The following is an 18,996-nucleotide window of genomic DNA, read 5'->3' on the forward strand; positions in this document are numbered from 1 at the left end:
ATTTAGAAAAATGATCAAACTTCTCTCCTTTTCACTCTCAAATTAGAAATAAGTGTCTTTAATATTGTTTGCTACAAAAAATCTCATTTAAATAAAGCTGTTTCTGGTGTCACATAAAAGGTATTTAGTGGTTTGATCTCATAAGTCCAAGGTGACATAAACAAATCTTCATTGTATCATAAGGGCATTTTTGTTAACCTTATTGCATACCATAATTATAGGGATGAAATAAACTTTAAGGAAAATGGCATAATTATCAGCAAGCTTGAAGCCATTTTCTTTTATCTTTGAAAGCTCCATTTTTTGAATCAATACAAAGCTTGGAAAGCTAAACTACCACAGAAGCAAGAGTAAAAGTTCTTCATCAGCAATAAGTACTTTGTTCTAGCAAGTCTTGCGAACAAAAATAATCCCATTTTGGTAATGGTTACCCTAAAATCACTACTCGTATCATACCTAAACCTGTTACAAGTATTGGTTTTACTATCCAAACCTTACTCAAACTTGATTATAAAGTCCTTATGTCCTATATAATCCGAATAGGTAGTACAACGTACCTGTTTATCTCGTGACTATTAGATGAGGTTGGCTTTATTAATCATTATTTATAATCGAATTTAGGTAATGAATACTGCAAGATTACTATTTGAACTAGTGACAGATAATAATTTTACTATCCAAATTATCCCGAACCCCACAGGAATACCCTAGCTAATTCTACTCCAGGGGTCTCGTGAGTAATGCAAGGTACTCATTGATAAGGTAACCGTTGCCATCCCCAGTCTCGTGGGGTGTAATGCTGGCTTCACTATTCAAACAAGCTTTAATATATCTTTCATGTTCTTGAAAAGTAATTAGTGGTAATTTATGAAAATCTATAATATAAGACAATGTAAGCTTGTATCTTAAAAAAAAAAAAAAACCAGTCAATTAAAATGGTCCCCCAAAAAATTGTGATATTGACCAAATAGAGGAGTCGAAAATGAAATATCAAAAGCCTTGGAACTTTCAGCTCTTGAAAATTATATGAAAACTGCATGCATTGCTTTGTCCTTAGAAAATAAAGTTAGGAAAAGAGTCAGAGTTTGTTAATGAATATAAAAGTCGCGTAGAGGCATTTTTCTCATCAATCAGCATTTTAATCCAACAATTATTATTTAATATTATTGCTTTTTATTTTCTTTCTCATTCATGAAGGGTGAGAGTCGTTGAATTGAAAATTCAATCATAAGTTGTTATTGTAAATTTGAATCAAAGAATTTTCTTTAATTCTTAATTACTTTTCTCTCCCGGTAAAAGAAATAACATGGTTTTAGTGATTAATAATTGTCAATAATCTTTACACTGTGTTAGAGGGGAAAAAAGAAAAGAAAAACTGTTTTTCACCATTTTTTTCATTTCGTAGGAAAAAAATTTTTTAAAAAAAGATTGGTTTTCTATTTTTTTTTCTTTTATTCTAAACCCAATCCTTTCAAATAAAATCTGAAGATTTTCAACCTGAACTATATAAATGTAAATTACTTGGAAATGGATGAGAGTAGGATTTGTGTAACAAGAAAGAGTTACTTCAATTATTTCAGAGAAAAAAGAAAAGGAAAGAGTTACTTCACTTTGTGATGTGTAGTTAAATTCCAATGAATTTTCATACATAATAAAAATAAATAAATAAATAAATAAATAAATTCAATAATAAAATCTTTTAATTTATAAATAAAGTAATATATGCAACTTGACTAAAAAAAATCATTACAACCTCAAATGGCGCAACTTGTTTGGAAAATAAAAATTTTGCAAACACAAAATTCAATACTTTTTTTTTTTTTTTAATAATCTTATCTGCCAATTCAAAATATGAGTTTTTTCGGTTTTACCATTATTACAAAAAAAAAAAAAAAAGTCTTTTCACAGTCAAAACGATTTTTCTAAAAGCTTATTATACACGTAAAACCGTTTTTCTAAAAGCTAGGACAACTTTTTTCTTTTTACTTTTCCTTTATCCTTAGGCACCAAGTTAGAAAATCTGAGGAGTTGAATTGACTTGGACATCACGAAAATTGGGAAACAAGACAAACAACAAAAGTAGATGGAAGATGCAGCCCAAATTCCCATTTCTCCGCAAAGGACACAGTAGATGTACTTCATTTGACCGAGCTGAAAAAAATAAAAAATAAATGCATAATATTATTATTTTATTATTATTGAAGTATTGCATATTTTACTCATTGGTAAATAGCTGTTTTTAAAATTCTCCTTCCTAAAAGAGAAAACAAATCTGGACAATCGAAACTGAAAGTCATTTTTCCTATAGAAAGAATCTAACTCTAGAATAAAGCGATGGATCAAACCACTCAGAAATGATATGGAGATAATAAAATTTTTAATTTCTGTCTTCATTTGTTATGCTTGAATATTAAAAAATTTATATTAGTTTATATTTTACATTGGAATTTTTTTTGTAATGCTATTATTTACTGTTTTTCAAAATAAATTTAGAATAGAATATATTTTTAAAGAAATAAAATGATAAAAATATCCTTGCCGTAACTAGTGAGGTAGTTTCTAGCAAGTAGCATGGCGCGTAGGTTTACCCGAAAGTCTGAAAGCCTGAAAATAAATAAATAATGTAATTAGAAACTGTTTTAGAAAATAAAAAATAAAAACTAAATGGTCCATACCTGTGTTGCAGGCGTCAATGAATTACCGAAAGTACCCATGATTTTTCTGGGAGAGTTATAGAATTAAAGATTGGATTGACATAAATACCCTTGAATGTATACTGAGAGCATAAAATTTTGTTTTTTGTTTTTTGTTTTTTTGGTTTTCCGCGGATTATACTATGCTAGAGAAATTATAATGATTGTAATTATATTCTTTAAATCAAGTTAGACAAAGCTTGCAAATATTTTGGTCAGCGCAAATAAGACCAAAGAAGTACCATTTTTATGTTCATATCTGATATTTTATTTTAAGAGAGTCAATTTTATAAATCTAAATATACTTCAAACAAAATAAAAAAAGATTATTATAATCCTTGAATTAATATTTTCAATGTTTATCTATAATCTATAATACATATAACAACTCAAATGTAGATGATTTTTTGAACTGAAGAAAATAGATGTTGTTGTTTATTATGTTATTAATTTGTCATTTTAAATATTTTTATAATTAATATGGTTTATCTAATTGATAAGGAAGAATTTTAATTTAATGTTTTAGTTAAAGGATTTATTTGATAATGAGTAGAAAAGACTTAAATTTTAAGTTGAATTACTTTATCTTCAGAGTTTTAATTTTTTTAATAACTTTAAAAAGTAAAAAAAAAAGTTCATATTGATCTAATTTCAAATGTTAAAGCAAATTTCGATTAATATGCGCTTTATTAATTTTGATTATTTATATAATATGTAACTTTATAATTGATATATAATATTTTATAAATAAACAAGTTTTTATAATATAAGTGTTTTATATTATAAATAGTAATAATATTTATCCATTCTCATTTAACATTTTGTATTATAAATAGTAAGAAGATTTACAATTGAAGTTTTCAACATCATAACATAACATTAAAAAAAAAAAAGTATTAGAACCTTTTAGATATCGATTTTAACTATTAACTTATGTGTGAGACTTTTAAATAGTTAAATCTTATCAAACAACAAGTGCAAAGTTAGGGTTTACTATTAACAATCCATTTGAATGAATGGTAAAATTGATTTCAATAAATTTGAAAATAGTAGTGATAGTGAGATTAGTTGAGATTAAGTATTGTAGTAATAAAATTAAAATCACTAAGTATGGATATGTGTTTGAATGTAAATACAATAATGATAATTAGATTAGGTAAGGCTCTCAATTATCCCACCAAAAACAATCAACTTTCATAATTAAAAAATATCTTTTTTTTTCAAATTTTTTTTATTAAAGCTATTGATTGCCACTGAACCCTTCTCCTCCAATCTCAACCATTGACCCTTCACCGTTGGTCTTCAACTAGTGAAATAATGGGCTCAACTGCATCATAAGGTATAATCCAAATGCATCTTTACCTTAAAAAGGTGTCTCAATTTTATTGCATTGGGTGTGCAATGAAATCCCAAAAGAGCCCAAGTAACTAAAGCTCATGTTATTATTTATATTATGGCAACTTGTGATTTTAATCTATTCATCGCGTAAGGCGTGAAAAAAGTTTTGAAAAGTAGTGATTTTGTTAAGAATGATAGATGCTCATGGTTTTTTTTTTTTTATTTTTTTATTTGGCTGCTAATGTTGTAAATACTAACAAAGAAATGTTCTCTAAAGATTATTAACGTAAAAATATTGTTTAATTTATAATCATTTATTATGCATGTGTATTGAAAGAAATGATATTTTGGAAGTATTGAAAATCATTGGAATGAAGTAAAAAAGGAGCAACTAATTGCCTTATCAACTACAAAGCAAAAGTTATAGATGACTAACCTGCCAACTAGCTTTCTGCAATTGACTGCCCTAGCAACGGCCCTAACAATTGCCTTTGAGCAGTTGATATTCTGACAGAAAAATATGCATGGGTAGTCAACTTTCCATGAGGAACAGTCGATTGTCCTAACTAGATAAGTGAGAAATCAACTTCTTAAAAGAAGGCATTCAAAATTTTGCATTCTATTTGAGAAAGACGTCAGTTGCCATTGAAGGGAAATCTACTAACTTATCCTAGAATGACAACAATTGAAACTCAGAAAGTAAGCATTATAATGCTTAATGTCGGGTATACAAATTTTGACATTCTAGATGGAGAAATTCAGAAAGTAAGCATTCTAATGCATAATGTCAGGTATAAAAATTTGACATTTTAGATGGAGAAAAAAGCCTAAGGCAATTGACTGCCCTTGTACAGTAGTCAATTGCTCAACCTGTAAAATAAAAAAAAAGTTTGTTGGACATGCTTTTTCATACCAAAAGTTGTATTACTCCATTCAAATAATGCTCTTTCGCAGAAGGTTGTTTAAAGCACCTTTTAGGGCATACATATACTTCTTAAGCACTCATTTTTCAAGCATAACTTTATATCTTTTCCATCTTTTAAAGATAAAAAATAGATTTTATCTTCTTACACTTTTTTTCTTAGTTCATGCTTCAAGTGCGTTCAAGAAAAACGTTAAGTGCAATCATTTTCTTCTTCCTTTAGGCATTATGTCCTAAGGACAATGTTTCTAGTAATCATTTACACGTTGTGAGGAAACTATTGTCCTTAGAAAAGTTTCGTGGAAGTGCCAGACCCACGTTTCTTCTTCTTTCTCCTTCAACAAAGTTTACATTAGTTGACAATCCTATACAACAATTTAAGGACAATAGTATTCTCCAAGGAAACTTTCGCATTCAAGCCTTATGTTCATGAAGTGGAGAAAATTCTATGGAAAACACTAAGGATACTCTTGGTGATAAAAAAAAAAAAAAAGCTACTTCTTAGAAAATAATCTTAGAGATGGTCGAAGATTTAATTTGGTCATAGTTTGTTTCTTGAAACATTATGATTTTCAAAATAGTGCTTTTGCAAATTTTGGATTCCAACATGAGTAAGTATGATTCAAAAAAGAAAAGAAGCAAAGTGGTTAGTGTTATAATTAAGAAATCTCTTCGGTACATCAAGATATGTGACTATTTTATTGCACCACTCTTTATAATAGAATGTTTAATTGTATGTTAGTGTTTTAATATTTGTTTTAAAATCATGGATTGAAGTTTTTTGAAATAATGTATATAAACATTTTCTGAAGTGTCATTGGTTGAGAATTCATTTTAATATGATTTAATATTTGATCAAAGAGTCATATTCAAGAAAAATGATGAAAAAGGAAGTTGAAAAATAACCTATAAAGAAAATTTTGAGAAATCACAAGTTAATCGGTGTGTGAATGAACACCAAAGACAATGACATTGATTATCCACTTCATTTTTTTAAAAAATCTTCTTTGTAAACTTTTTGAAATACAAGTATGAGTTAAACTATCAAACCAATAAATGTTTTGATAAATTTAAAGGAATGTAGGAACTACTTGAAATCTATTCTTTTTGTGATGAAGATTTTTCTATAGGAGTTATTTTCCAAGCCACAAGCTTGAAATTCATCAAATGGAGGCATAGAGATGTTGTGTTAATATTGATGTGAATGATGATTTAAAATTCACCAAGTGTAGAGGAAAGTACTTTAGACAAATGACAAGGTAAGACTAATTAAAAGTTAGAATCAATGTCTTCTTATAATGAACGCTACAAGGGAATAGGTCTTTAACAGCGTTTTTTTTTTTTTTTTCATGTTTATTGGTATTTATAAATGCCACTATATGATTTGTGGCATTTGTCAAAAACACCATAAAAAGTATAGGCCATACTTGCATTGGAAAAAATAACGGCATTTTAGAAAAAATGCCACTAAATTTAGTAGCATTTGTGTCCAGAAACATAGTTAAATTTAATAGTATTTTTGTTTGTAAATGCCGCTAAATCATTGTTTAGCAGTGTTTGTATGCAAAAATACTATCAAATTTAGTGGTAATTTTTGACAAAAATGTCGCTAATCTTTGTAATTTAACGATATTTTTGCTTACAAATGTTGCTATATTTAGCTAATTTGATTGTATTTTTTGACACAAACGCTGTTAAATTAAGAAATTTATTTTTTCTTATTTCTTTCAATATTTACTACTATCATTAAATAAAAACTAGATAAATATTTTAAATTCATAAAAATGAATTTAAATTTATAAACTAAATATTATAAATATTTAAATATCCAAATACATAATTTGTTCCAGTATGTATGTAACATAAAGTGTAAAACAATAACATTCAAATTGTTTTAGTACATTAACCAACAATTTAAAATGTATGAAATTGATGACTGCTTAGATTTGGAGAACTACCATTTGATGAAGAATTTTTTCCACTACAATCATTAGTTTGCTGAAGAACCTACTAAATAAAATAAAATAATTTGTTACACTTAATACTAAGTTATTTTTAATATTAAAAAATATAAATAGTTACTAAATATAATACTAGAGTTGGTGGACCACCTAGATTGGTTCTTGAAAATTGTTGTTGCACAAAATTCATAAGTTTGTTGAATCGATCATGCAACTGTTTATGCTCCACATTCATTCTAGCACTTTTTTTTAGCTTTTTATAATTCCATTTGCTTCATACATTGTTGCATAGTTTGCAATCTCTCTCTCACTATTGAGATTTCTTACGAAGATTATCGTGTTAAAAATGTAAATTTCTAAGAGCTATTTCTATGGTAGCTAGATGGTGTTGGATACAATCTAAGGCCTTGGATCCATCTATGTTTTTCTTTTCTAACAACTTCTATGAAAATTTGATCTTCTAATTCTTGCATGTTAGTAGAATAATCGCATGCTGCTTTAATCTCAATCTCCATTTTCTCTTTCGTTTTTTCTTGTAAATTAATCAAATAAATATATCAAGTTTAATAATTAATTCATAATATATTTGAAATAGTAAATATTCATTTTTTGTAAAAAATGAATCCAATAAATTATCACAATTTTTTGTGTTTTGATATTCAAGTAAGATCCTTCTTTTTTTGTATGGGTTAATTAAAAAAGTTTTACACATCCAATTTTTTTATCCAACTCAATTTCTTACATAAAAAATGCTATTATTATTAAATATGTATCAACCGTAACTTATTTATGCTTATCAAACGTGACAATAATAAAGTTTAAACATTTGGATAAATTTAATATCATGTAATATGAGCTATCTAAACTATTAGAACAAAACAATAACTGCAAATTTGCATTTTTGCTTTTTAACATTGCAAAAGTCTTAAACAGACATAAATCGTAACTTATTCATACATATCAAATCATGAAAACTAAGTTCAATTATTCGAATAAGTTTAATATCATATATTTAAGTTATCTAAACTGTTAAAACATAATATAACTGTAAAATTATATTTTTACCTTTTAACGATGCAACAAAGTCCTAAAAAGACATAAATTGTAACTTTTTCACATATATCAATCCTGAAAACTAAGTTTAATCATTCAAATAAGTTTAATATCATGTATTGAAGATATCTAAATTGTTCAAACATAAATAAAAGCCCAAAATTACATTTTTACCTTTTAACGACACAAAAAAAGCTAAACAGAGATAAACAATAATTTCTTTACATGTATCAATCATGAAAATCAAATTCAATCATTTTGGTAAGTTTAATATTATGTATTGAAGCTATCTAAACTGTTAAAATATAATAATAAATGCAAATTTATATTTTTGTCTTTTAATGGCATAAAAAGTCTTAAACAGATATAAACAGTAACTTTTTTAATTTTGCCTTTTAACGGCATAAAAAGTTCTGAACATATATAAATTGTAACTTTTTCACAAATATCAATTATGAAAAGTAAGTTCAATCATTTGGACAAATTTAATATCATGTATTGAAGCTATTTAAAATGTTAAAACAGAATAATAAACTCAAATTTATATTTTAGCCTTTTAACGGTACAAAAAGTATTAAATAAATATAAATGACAACTTTTTCAAATATATCAATCGTGAAAACCAAATTTAATCATTTGAACAAGTTTAATATTATGTATTTAAGTTATCTAAATTGTTAAAACATATATATAATAAGAACGACACAACAAAATTTTAAAAAGATATAAACGGTAACTTTTTCATACATATCAACCATAAAAATCAAGTTGAATCATTTTGACAAGTTTAATATCATGTGTTGAAGTTATCCAAACTGTTAAAATAAAATAATAATTGCAAATTTATATTTTCACCTTTTAACAACACAAAAAGTGCTAAACGAATATAAACAACTTTCTTATTTAATGCTTAACTTATTTTTCTTTTTGCTTTCTTGTAAAGTTTTTTAATCCACTCATGTGGCTATATTTCTATTATTTTCTGCTAGCAATCCCAATCTTTTCTCTTTCTTATCATAAAAATAATCATGTATATAACAAAAATACAAATATTACCAATTAAAAACATACAACACCTTTATTATTAAAAATAATATTAGAAGTTATAGATTAGTATCTATGTTTTCCTTGAGAATCAGAATCAACCAATTATTCATATTGCCACCTAATCACATCACAAGGTAGATTATCCATTGTGGCCTCTACAATATTATTTTGATCAAAATATTTTTTTCTTCAAATTATGCTTATAGTCTTTCAATTTCTTTCCTCATGACTTAAGTACAAATGAAATAGATATTTCAAGTAAAAATCTTGACTGTCACAATACAAAAAAAAAGTTACAATTGATAGACCAACTTTAAAAGAACTAATATTTTTAATATGTAATTAATTATACTAATACTTTAACAAAGTTTAAAGTTTCAGCCTTAACTTCTACTGGAACTTTATGCCATGTTTCATAATGAATAGGTAATTTCATGCCATTATAGGCAAATCATTCCTAAAAATCTAACAAGCAGTTAACACTCTTCACCAATTAGTTGCCTATTAGAGTTTGCAAACACCACAATATGCTTGTTCAGAGGTGGTGTCCACAATTCCTTCAAAGTTGTCCAACCTTTGGTCTTTCGTTAACTATTGTTATTAACTGTAAAAAGTAAAAAGTTAATTAGTAAATTACCAATACTTTAATGATTATAATCGAACTCTAAATATGAGGTTTATGATATCTGCATTTAAATTAAAAGCATAATCATTGGTGAAATACTATCTAAACCTGGACATCTTGTATTATCAAATATAGTATCAGTTAAAGGGTTAAAAGCGTTTGAGTTAGAGCTACTAATAGGCACATTCCCCTTCAAAAGATCCAATCTACAGCGAAGATCAACAGGTGTCACAGATAATTTTAAACTAATATCTCTGATATGTACTCCCCTTACTCTATTCTTGGTATTATAACTTGTTGCATTATAAAGAGGATCAGTTAAAAGTTGAAAAGTTAAAACATCGTAAATATAACCAACTATATATATAAAACATATCTAAAGAACATATATAGATATTAAAAAGTTAAGAAATCATAACCAATGATATATAAAGAACAAATCAATTTAATTAATTAAAAGATAATATATGATTTACAACATAATAAATATAAAAAAGCGAATGCCATATAAATTACATAAAATCATTTGTTACATTATGTTTTAAACATTTTAATTACAAAATATAGATGATCCATCATGGTTCATAAATGTCTTTATCAACATCTTTGCAGACCCACTGAACAGAGGTATTAGAGATATTTCTATCCAAGTTTTGGTCAATAAAAGGAAAATATTTAGTTTCATGTTCAACATCATTTGTGGTATCTAACCTCATGTCAAATAGTCCCTAGGTATGTTATAAAGAACAACAAACCAACCCAATTCTTTGAGGTCTTTAAAATAAAAAAACTTATTTGACTGAACAGGAAAAAACATAAAGTTCATCGATAAGTTGTTGTTCGGTATAAATTAATCAAGAAAAATTGATGATTGTAAATCCAAATTGATCTTTCTTAATACCTTACACTATTCATATCAACCAATCACACCAAAATAAGACAACCTTCCACTTACTATAATCCAACTCAATGATGTCATTAATCATGCCATAATAGTCAACATTTTCCTCTAAAGAGTTTGTGTCCTTAGCACTAGCATAGTTATTAGTTGACAAAGTAACAACTCTTGAATTTTGTTTTTTTCTAACTCTTTCACAGGATTTAGTGTGAAATTTAAATCCATTGATAATGAACCCTTTGTATCGTTTCACAATCCTTTTTGGACTTTGTAAAAGACACTTTACCTATTCACTAATAATCCTTTCACTCCAAACCTATAAAAGTGAAATAAAATATATATTATTAAGTTTATTTATCCTTAAGCAATTTATGTACAATTCTCAAAATGGGAAGTATGGCATTACTTATAGTTTCTCCTAACTATTCATGAAAATTTTTTGTGAATAACTTATCAAGCTCTAGAGGGTTGATCATTGATAATATGCACGAGCTTTCAAATTGTTTCTATACTCACTACATACATCTAAATAAAGTATTAACAATAAGAAGCAAAGCCTATAAATTATGCTTAATAGAATGAATGATTTCTTCGCACGAATAACTTACGTGCAAAATGATTCAATTAAGTTATGATAAAAAATATATATAGATGTACTTGTACCTAAGATTTATCATATAACTCCACCACTTTGGCTTTGCCTATTGATTGTCCAAAACTTTCAAAAAGATAAGTGTAGGCAAAGTTAGTATACTCATACCAAAATTTTTCGATGGTCTATTAAATGTCGTTTGAATATCTTCTAAATATCGAGAATAAAATGTCATACACTTCTCTGCTAAATATCTTTTAGCAATACAACCTTTCGAATAACAATTATTGCGATAATAAGATTTTAACCTCCCTAAAAACTTAAAAGCATAAAACATTTGTCATACATCTTTTTAATTAGAATGGTATCATAAACACTAACAACTTATTAACAAATAATACCTTTTGATATGATACATCTATCGATAATAAACTGATCCACTGACTTTTGCTTCATATGAAAGATGGATAACTAAATGCATTATAATAATGAAGTAGTTTAGAGGAAAAATCTTCTTTAAATAGCATAAAGTAATAATGGCTCGATCTTGAAGTTTGTCAAGCTCTTTCACATTCAAAACTTTCCCACAAAAAGCTTTAAATATATTAATTCCATTACAACTAAAGTGACTTGCTTTGACATTATGAACGTAAAGCAAAAGGAAGTAACTCTTACATTGATATGTGGTAATCATGTGATTTCAATGACAATTTTTTTTGTTTCTTTAAATTCACACATCTCGATATATTTGACGTATAGCCATCCGAAACTTCCACATTTTTGAACACCTTGCAAAACACATTTTTCTCACCTTTAGATATCCCAAAAAAAGTAGAAGGCAATTGAGATTTGTCATTAGAAAACAATTTTGGATGAAGGTCAAGGTGAATCCCAATGTCAATTAGGTTAAGCTAACTCTTTAAGTCATACTTTGATCTTTCATTCACATTGAGAATAGTTTCAATAAAATTTTCACAAATATTATTCATTATATGCATCACATCAAGCTTATAACATAATAAATTATATTCTCGATAAGGCAAGCCAAAAATGATACTTTTTTTTTACAACTCAAATTCATTTGAGTCCTCTTCTTTATCTTCTTCCTCATCACTTTGAACATCAACATCACCAACTTGAGTATCAACATCACTAACTTAAAGAATAGGAGATACGAAACCTTTAAAGATCTCTTTCACTCTTTTCTTTGATTAAGTCATTTTTTCATAAATGAAATTGATATCTTTTAACTTTGACAAGATCTCAGATTTAATAATTGGTAATGACGCTATCCTCAACTTTTCAGTTCCATCGAAGAGATGTTTTTAAAATCTAAATCGATGATTATCATCTAACCATCTACGATGTCTTATATAACTGAACTTTCTGCCATTATGTAATCATTTCGAACATGTTTAGACAACACAATATGTACAAGCATAACGACCTTTGATGGTCCAACTAGATAAATTTGCATAAACTAAAAAATCGTTGATAATTCATAATAAAGCAACATACATTTTGAAGTTCTCTTTTTTTAAAGCATCATAAGTCTTAACTCTTTCTAATAATTGCTTTAACTCTTTAATCAAAGATTACAAGTAGATGTCTATATCATTTCTTGGACCTTTCTCCCTAAGCATTATCATAGACAAGATAGATGACTGTTACTTCATGACAATCCATAGTGACAAATTGTAAGAAATCAATACAATTGGTTAAGTACTATAAAAAGTACTCATCATTTTAAATGGATTGAATCTATTAAATGTTAGTCTAAGCATAACATTTAGAGGATCAAAAACAAAGTTTGAAAACCTATAGTAAAATAATTTTCATGCCAAATAATCAATAGGATGCTTCAATGATCCATCATCCGTCTGCTCATCATGATGCCACCTTATAGAATTCATAGTTTTGGAAGACATGAAAAGTCGTTGAAGTCTTGGTATTAATAAAAAATACCGTAAAACCTTTACAAGCTTTTTTTTGACATGAACTTCATTATCATCTTTATTCAACCTTTTTTTTAAGATTTGTGTCCAACCAAAGAGAATTACCACACACATGACAAGATTGTTGATTTTTTCTATCCCTCTAATGTAACATGTAATCATTAGGGCAACTATAAATTTTTTCATATCCAATACCTAACTCCTTGATCATTTTCTTTAAATCTTTACAAGATTTAAAGATTTTTGCAAAAGGAAATATTTCTTTCATAAACTTCAATAATAAAGTCAAAGAGTTTGCTATCCATCCACATAAGTATTTCAAATGAAAAAACGCACACAGAAAAACAACATTGAATGCTTAAATCCCTCATAAAGTTCATTCATATTCTTAAGCAACTTATAAAATTTTGATACTTCTTCACTAGATTATTGGTCACCTACACCTATCCTATATTCACTAAAATCATTCATTTCAACATTTAGACTTATTAAATCCATCATTTCAGGGAGACGGATTATGAAAATGCTGGTTATGAATATTGAAAGTATCCTACAATATACCTTTTATGTCATCTTATCTAATAGGATCATGTTGGTGTTGGGAAGCCCTTGAAGTTGAAGAAACTCTAGTTGATGACCTTGATGGTATAGAGTCTCTATGAAAATACCAATTAACATATCTCAAAATAAATTCAATACAAATTAAATGTTCCAAAGCAATTTCATGGATTTACAAATCGATATTAGCAAACCTTAAACATGGGTATAATATCATGTCATCTTTACTTACATTATCAAATGCAAAATTAAAAAAAAAATTTCATCTCGATACTTTTGACTTAATCTTGATTATTACATCCAACTCTTATCAATTTAATACTTGCTACATTAGCAAACCAAAATTATATAATTAATTATATCAAAACGAACTCTAACACATTTAATTAGACTAAATATTACACTTAAATTAGTAACAAACTTAGATCTCCTAATAAGTTAATTAATTAATCAAAGATGATTATTTGTTGAAAAGAGAAATACCTTCACAAATTCAAAACACTAGTGGGCAAAGACATGATTGATAGAAATGGAGCAATTGCTAATGAGAAAACCTTAATCTCAAATTGAAAATAAACAAAAAAAGAAACATATTAGTGTTTTTACAAATTAATATACAAAATAAGCAAAAAATTGAAAACAAGTAGTCAAACAAAAGCAAAAAAACATTCGGCAAAAAGCATTTGGCAAATAGTTGTTTAAAACACCTTTATATTTACCATATTAACAATAGGGTGAAATGAACCATCTTAACAATATCTTTGAGCCATAGTTGAATTTTGTTTGACTCCTTGGACTGATTGAAAGAGCTAATATTTAAATTATTAAAGAAGTTACAACATTAAGTTTTTAAATATTTGATTATATATACTTAGTAAGGTTGTGTTTAAAGCATTAACCTTACAAAATGAGAATGCTAAGATTTTTATTCTCTTTTTGGTACATAAAAATGCTAAGATTTTATTAGTATCTGAGTCAAACATTGATGCTTGATATATATATATATATATTTGATATAGTAACACAATTTTTAGTATGATATAAAAAAGAGTGAAAGACAAAGAACATTGTTCCTTATAATGATCTACACTTTACAAACCAATGATCGTGATTTATTTATACATACCAAATAAAGAATTTATAAATTTTAGGAGCTAGCTCTTATCCATTTAGTACTTGCTATATTATAATACTAAAGTGATGTCATTAATTATATGAAATGGAACTCTAACATACTTAATTAACCTATTGATATAATAACTATATATAATTAACATATGTAAAATTGCGTGCATATATAGAAGTGAATTTAAAGCATCACAATTCAATTACGTGCATCAAAACTTTTAAGGATCAAAATAGATTCAAAGCATCACAATTCTAATTCCACATCAATTAAACTCAAGTCATTATTTTAGCAATAGATTGTGTATTATTACGTCCATCTATAAAACATGCTTGAACAATATAAAGAAAGATAGCCATACAAGTAATAAGGATTACCAAATAATAGTTTTGCTCTAGTAAAATTTTGCTACTATAAATCATGAGCTAATCCAAAATTTCAAACTGAAAACTGACCAAAAAAAAATTGTAGTTAGTATTGTTACAAATGAATATTAGAAAATGAGAAAAAATTAAAAATAAACAAAACCTTGTTTTCCCACAAAACCTAAATCTAATGCAATTATTTTAATGACGTACTATCCATTAAAATTTATTATAAAATTTTTAATTTTCTCATTTTTTAAACATAATCTTAAAAAATAAAAACCAATTCATGGAATCTAATTCTATTATGTATGAATTGAGATGAACATCACCTCTCAAAAGTTAGGCATCAATCTTTACTTGTGCATTAAAATATTGCCGACCTGACATTCAAATTTATTATTTTTGTTTACAAAATAGTTGTAGCTGAAAATAAAACAATTATCAATATTAAATTTTAAAATTTAAATATATTAAATGTCATTTAAAAATATTGGCGCGAAATCAACTTAAACTTCATATTCTTGCAATTTTTTTAACTAATAGCAAGTAATGATTAATTTCCTTTTTGTTACGAAAACAAGCCCATTTATGGGTTTTGTTTGGGTTTAGGAGACAAATTGAGCAGGAGGCTGAAGAAAAATATTCAAATATACTTGGACCAATTTTTAGTCTTTTCGCCCAACAGTCATTCTCAGGCTAGCTTTTTAAGCTTGTCAAAATGGTGGCCTTTTTTCTTGGCTCAAGTAAGAACTGAAACCATGGTCTTCCGGCGTATATATTGACAATCACAGCCTACCCATGGTCTCACTTACATTTTTGGGATTCTTCATAGCAGCAGGAGGATAGGCGGCAATGGAGTAAGTAACTTATTCTAGGAATGGTCAATTATAATTAAATTTCTTATTGTTTCAGGTGGTAAAGTAGGACACCGCAAAACAAGATCATCAAACTGGGTACCCCTTTAATTTGGCATAAAACATTATTTGCTTGGAAGTATCTATCTATATTTACCCTGCAAGTTTCTGGTCTTTCAAGTCGGATGGAATTATTGATCTGATCCATAACCAATAAGGGAGAAGCTCTTCGAGTTCTTTTTGACTTAGTCCTTTTCTCCTTCAAAGGCAGGTGCAGAACTGATAAGAAACATTTTTTATTCTATATAAGAGACCAAATTTCTCAATTTAATTTTATATGTTAAACCATGTATACACATCAGTGAAATACCAGCTAGCACAAGCCTACATACACTAACTAAAAGAAGAAAAAGTTAGAGAGATCGTGAGTGATTTTAAATCTTCACATATATAGTGATTTTAAATCAAAGTGAATCAACAGCTGGAATAACTGTGCAACATCATCCAAATCAAAACAAATTTAACAAGTGAAAAGTACTTTTAGTAGTATCAATCTCTCCATATTTGTTAGCTTAAGAAAAACCAAAACCATAAGCTGTGGACGGTCATGCTTTATAACTTAGTTATAGCAGTTAAGTTTAAGTTTAAAGATTTTTAGGATTAACATAGAATGAACCAAAGTATGACCAATTACTGGTTATGGCCTTTTTTGGTCCCTTCCCTAATGTTCATATGGTTGTGTAAATGATACCAAAATATGGTTCTTTTATCCATTTAGGTGAAGCAAGTGTTAAGCTGCTACATATCTTTTTGTTTGGTATTCTGGTAGTTAAGCATTAGACATTGAAAACTCTTTATTATAGAGTTGTTTTGCGTTAATATTTGCAATGCAAACACATCAAGATACATACTATGAAACATAACTAGAGCTGCTACCTAAAAGAAATGTGATGTGTGAAGGCTTTTCATAGATAAAAGATGAGCACCAGCACTATGTACACATTATCTTGTTCAACCTACATTAGTATTCACTAACGTAATATTGATGCCATCAAAAAAGAAACGGAATAATAAACACCTACAGCCACCTAATGCAGAAAACAAGAAAAACCCTATTATTTCGGAAGCCTTGGTCTGTTTATATTAAGCTTCGCTGCTAATCTGTAACAATCCTATGAAGCTTATATCAAGTTTTCGAATGCAGAAAAAAATAGACAATGTCAAGAATTTTCTTTAGGAGTGCTTTTTCCGCCATCCTTAACTTCCTCAAATCCTCAAATGATTCAGACATTCTTTTACAATTGAAGGACTATTTTTCCCCTGAAGTAATCTTTGTATCCACAAATAACCCATCCAATCAGTTTGAAAAAAAAAAAAAAAAAGAAAAAAAAAAACCAGGCCATCATATATTCCCAAATCTTGCATTTATTTGCTATCTTAAAGAAAAGATTATGGGGGAGATAAAGATATATGCACGACTCAAAGCTACAGATCTTTGATCAAGAAAAGAAAATTGAAATCAAATGCTTTCCGCGACTCAAAGCTTACCTGTACCAGAAAATTCAAACCACCAGAAGCTTTAACAATGGCCTTGCTTCTTGAAATTTTGAGCTTCAAAAGCTTCACAAATAGTGGGCTGACAAAAAAGGAAGAAATGGAGTTAAAAAAAAAAAGTAAAATGAATGGAAATTTAAAATGTATGAAATAGAACTTATCAATGGAGCTTGAATGGCGACAAAAACATAAGAAATGAGCTTGAACAGAAGCAAAAAAGCTTACTTGACCTTTGCAGCAACAGAAGAAAAAGAGAGGAAACTTACCGAAAATGAACTGAAAATTTACGAAGAAATGTACAGAAATGGAAGACAGGTGCGAGAGGAAGGAAAAGTTGAAATAGCATAAAGGGAATCTGGTGAAATTTAGGAGAAATTTAGCACATTATTTTTGTTCCCTTTTGCGGCGTTTTAAAGAAAACGTCACTATACAAGAATAAAAAAAATTATTTAGTGACATTTATCCTATAAACGCCGTAAAATGTATAAAAATAAGACATATAATAGTGTTTCTTTATGAAAATACCACTAAAATATTTTTTTTAAAGAGTTATATTTTATATTTAATAAATTGTTATAATTTTATTATGGCATTTAAGTCAATAAATGCTGTTAAAATATGTTTTTAGTGTCATTTTTAAACATATAAGAATTTAGTGGTATTTTATAAAAAAAGTCACAAACTTTATAAAAATACGAAAGCTTGTGATGTTTATTAGTAAAATGCCACTTTAAAATTGCGACTTAATGATCATTTTCTTGTAGTGAAATTATGTTAATTGAAAGAAGATAGATTATAAATCTATCATTATGAAAATTAATAAGGTTGAAATGGAATTTGGATAAAATAACTACCCAATTTACAAGTGATTGATTATTTATCTTAAGTGATGAAATCATTTTAAATGGTGAAGATCAAATTGGATTTACAAAGAACAAAATACTGTTATGAGAAATAATCTAGTAAGGCGTTATTATACATAAAATATGAGCTTAGAGATAATGTCTCATGACATCAAGTACTTACTTTGGTTTTAAAAAGTTTCTTGAAAAATATACTTTTATTAAAAGAGCCAAAGAACTAATCACTTGTATAAAAATAATAAAATATTGCCATAAGAGAAATAATCATCTGTTGTAAGGAAAGTAAGAAACTTTCTATTAATGGATCCACAAAATAAACCTTGATTGGTGAAAAATACTATAAGAGGTATGAGATTGCTACTGGTTACTAAAAGATAATCTTGATTGTTTCCTACTCTATCTTAGTGTTGTTACTTAGGAAATTGAATCTTTCAAAGTAAAGGTAATTTTTTCATGGGAAAAACATTATGTATGAGAGAAACATTTTTAATCTTGAGTTACCTTAGGAATTCTTATATAAGATATATGGAATTCCCAATGAATCACTTTTGAAATAGTAGGGGTAAATTTTAAAAGTTATTCCATTTAA

At 27.3% G+C, this 18,996-nt stretch overlaps 1 protein-coding gene across 1 annotated transcript; it reads right to left on the reverse strand.

The window, feature by feature from the left end:
- Positions 1–9,326: 9,326 nt before the first annotated feature.
- Positions 9,327–17,907, reverse strand: LOC111286671 (uncharacterized). Its single transcript, XM_089762284.1, has 4 exons — positions 17,811–17,907; positions 17,539–17,626; positions 16,148–16,249; positions 9,327–9,618 (listed from the first exon to the last, which is right to left on the reverse strand). Exons 1-4 carry the CDS (start codon positions 17,888–17,890, stop codon positions 9,574–9,576), a joined length of 315 nt encoding a protein of 104 aa, XP_089618410.1. The 5' UTR covers positions 17,891–17,907; the 3' UTR covers positions 9,327–9,573.
- Between the last annotated feature and the right edge of the window lie 1,089 nt (positions 17,908–18,996).

The sequence above is a fragment of the Durio zibethinus genome, chromosome 6 (genome assembly GCF_047325235.1).
Source record: "Durio zibethinus cultivar Kanyao isolate XHJ-2024 chromosome 6, ASM4732523v1, whole genome shotgun sequence".
Taxonomy (NCBI): domain Eukaryota; kingdom Viridiplantae; phylum Streptophyta; class Magnoliopsida; order Malvales; family Malvaceae; genus Durio; species Durio zibethinus.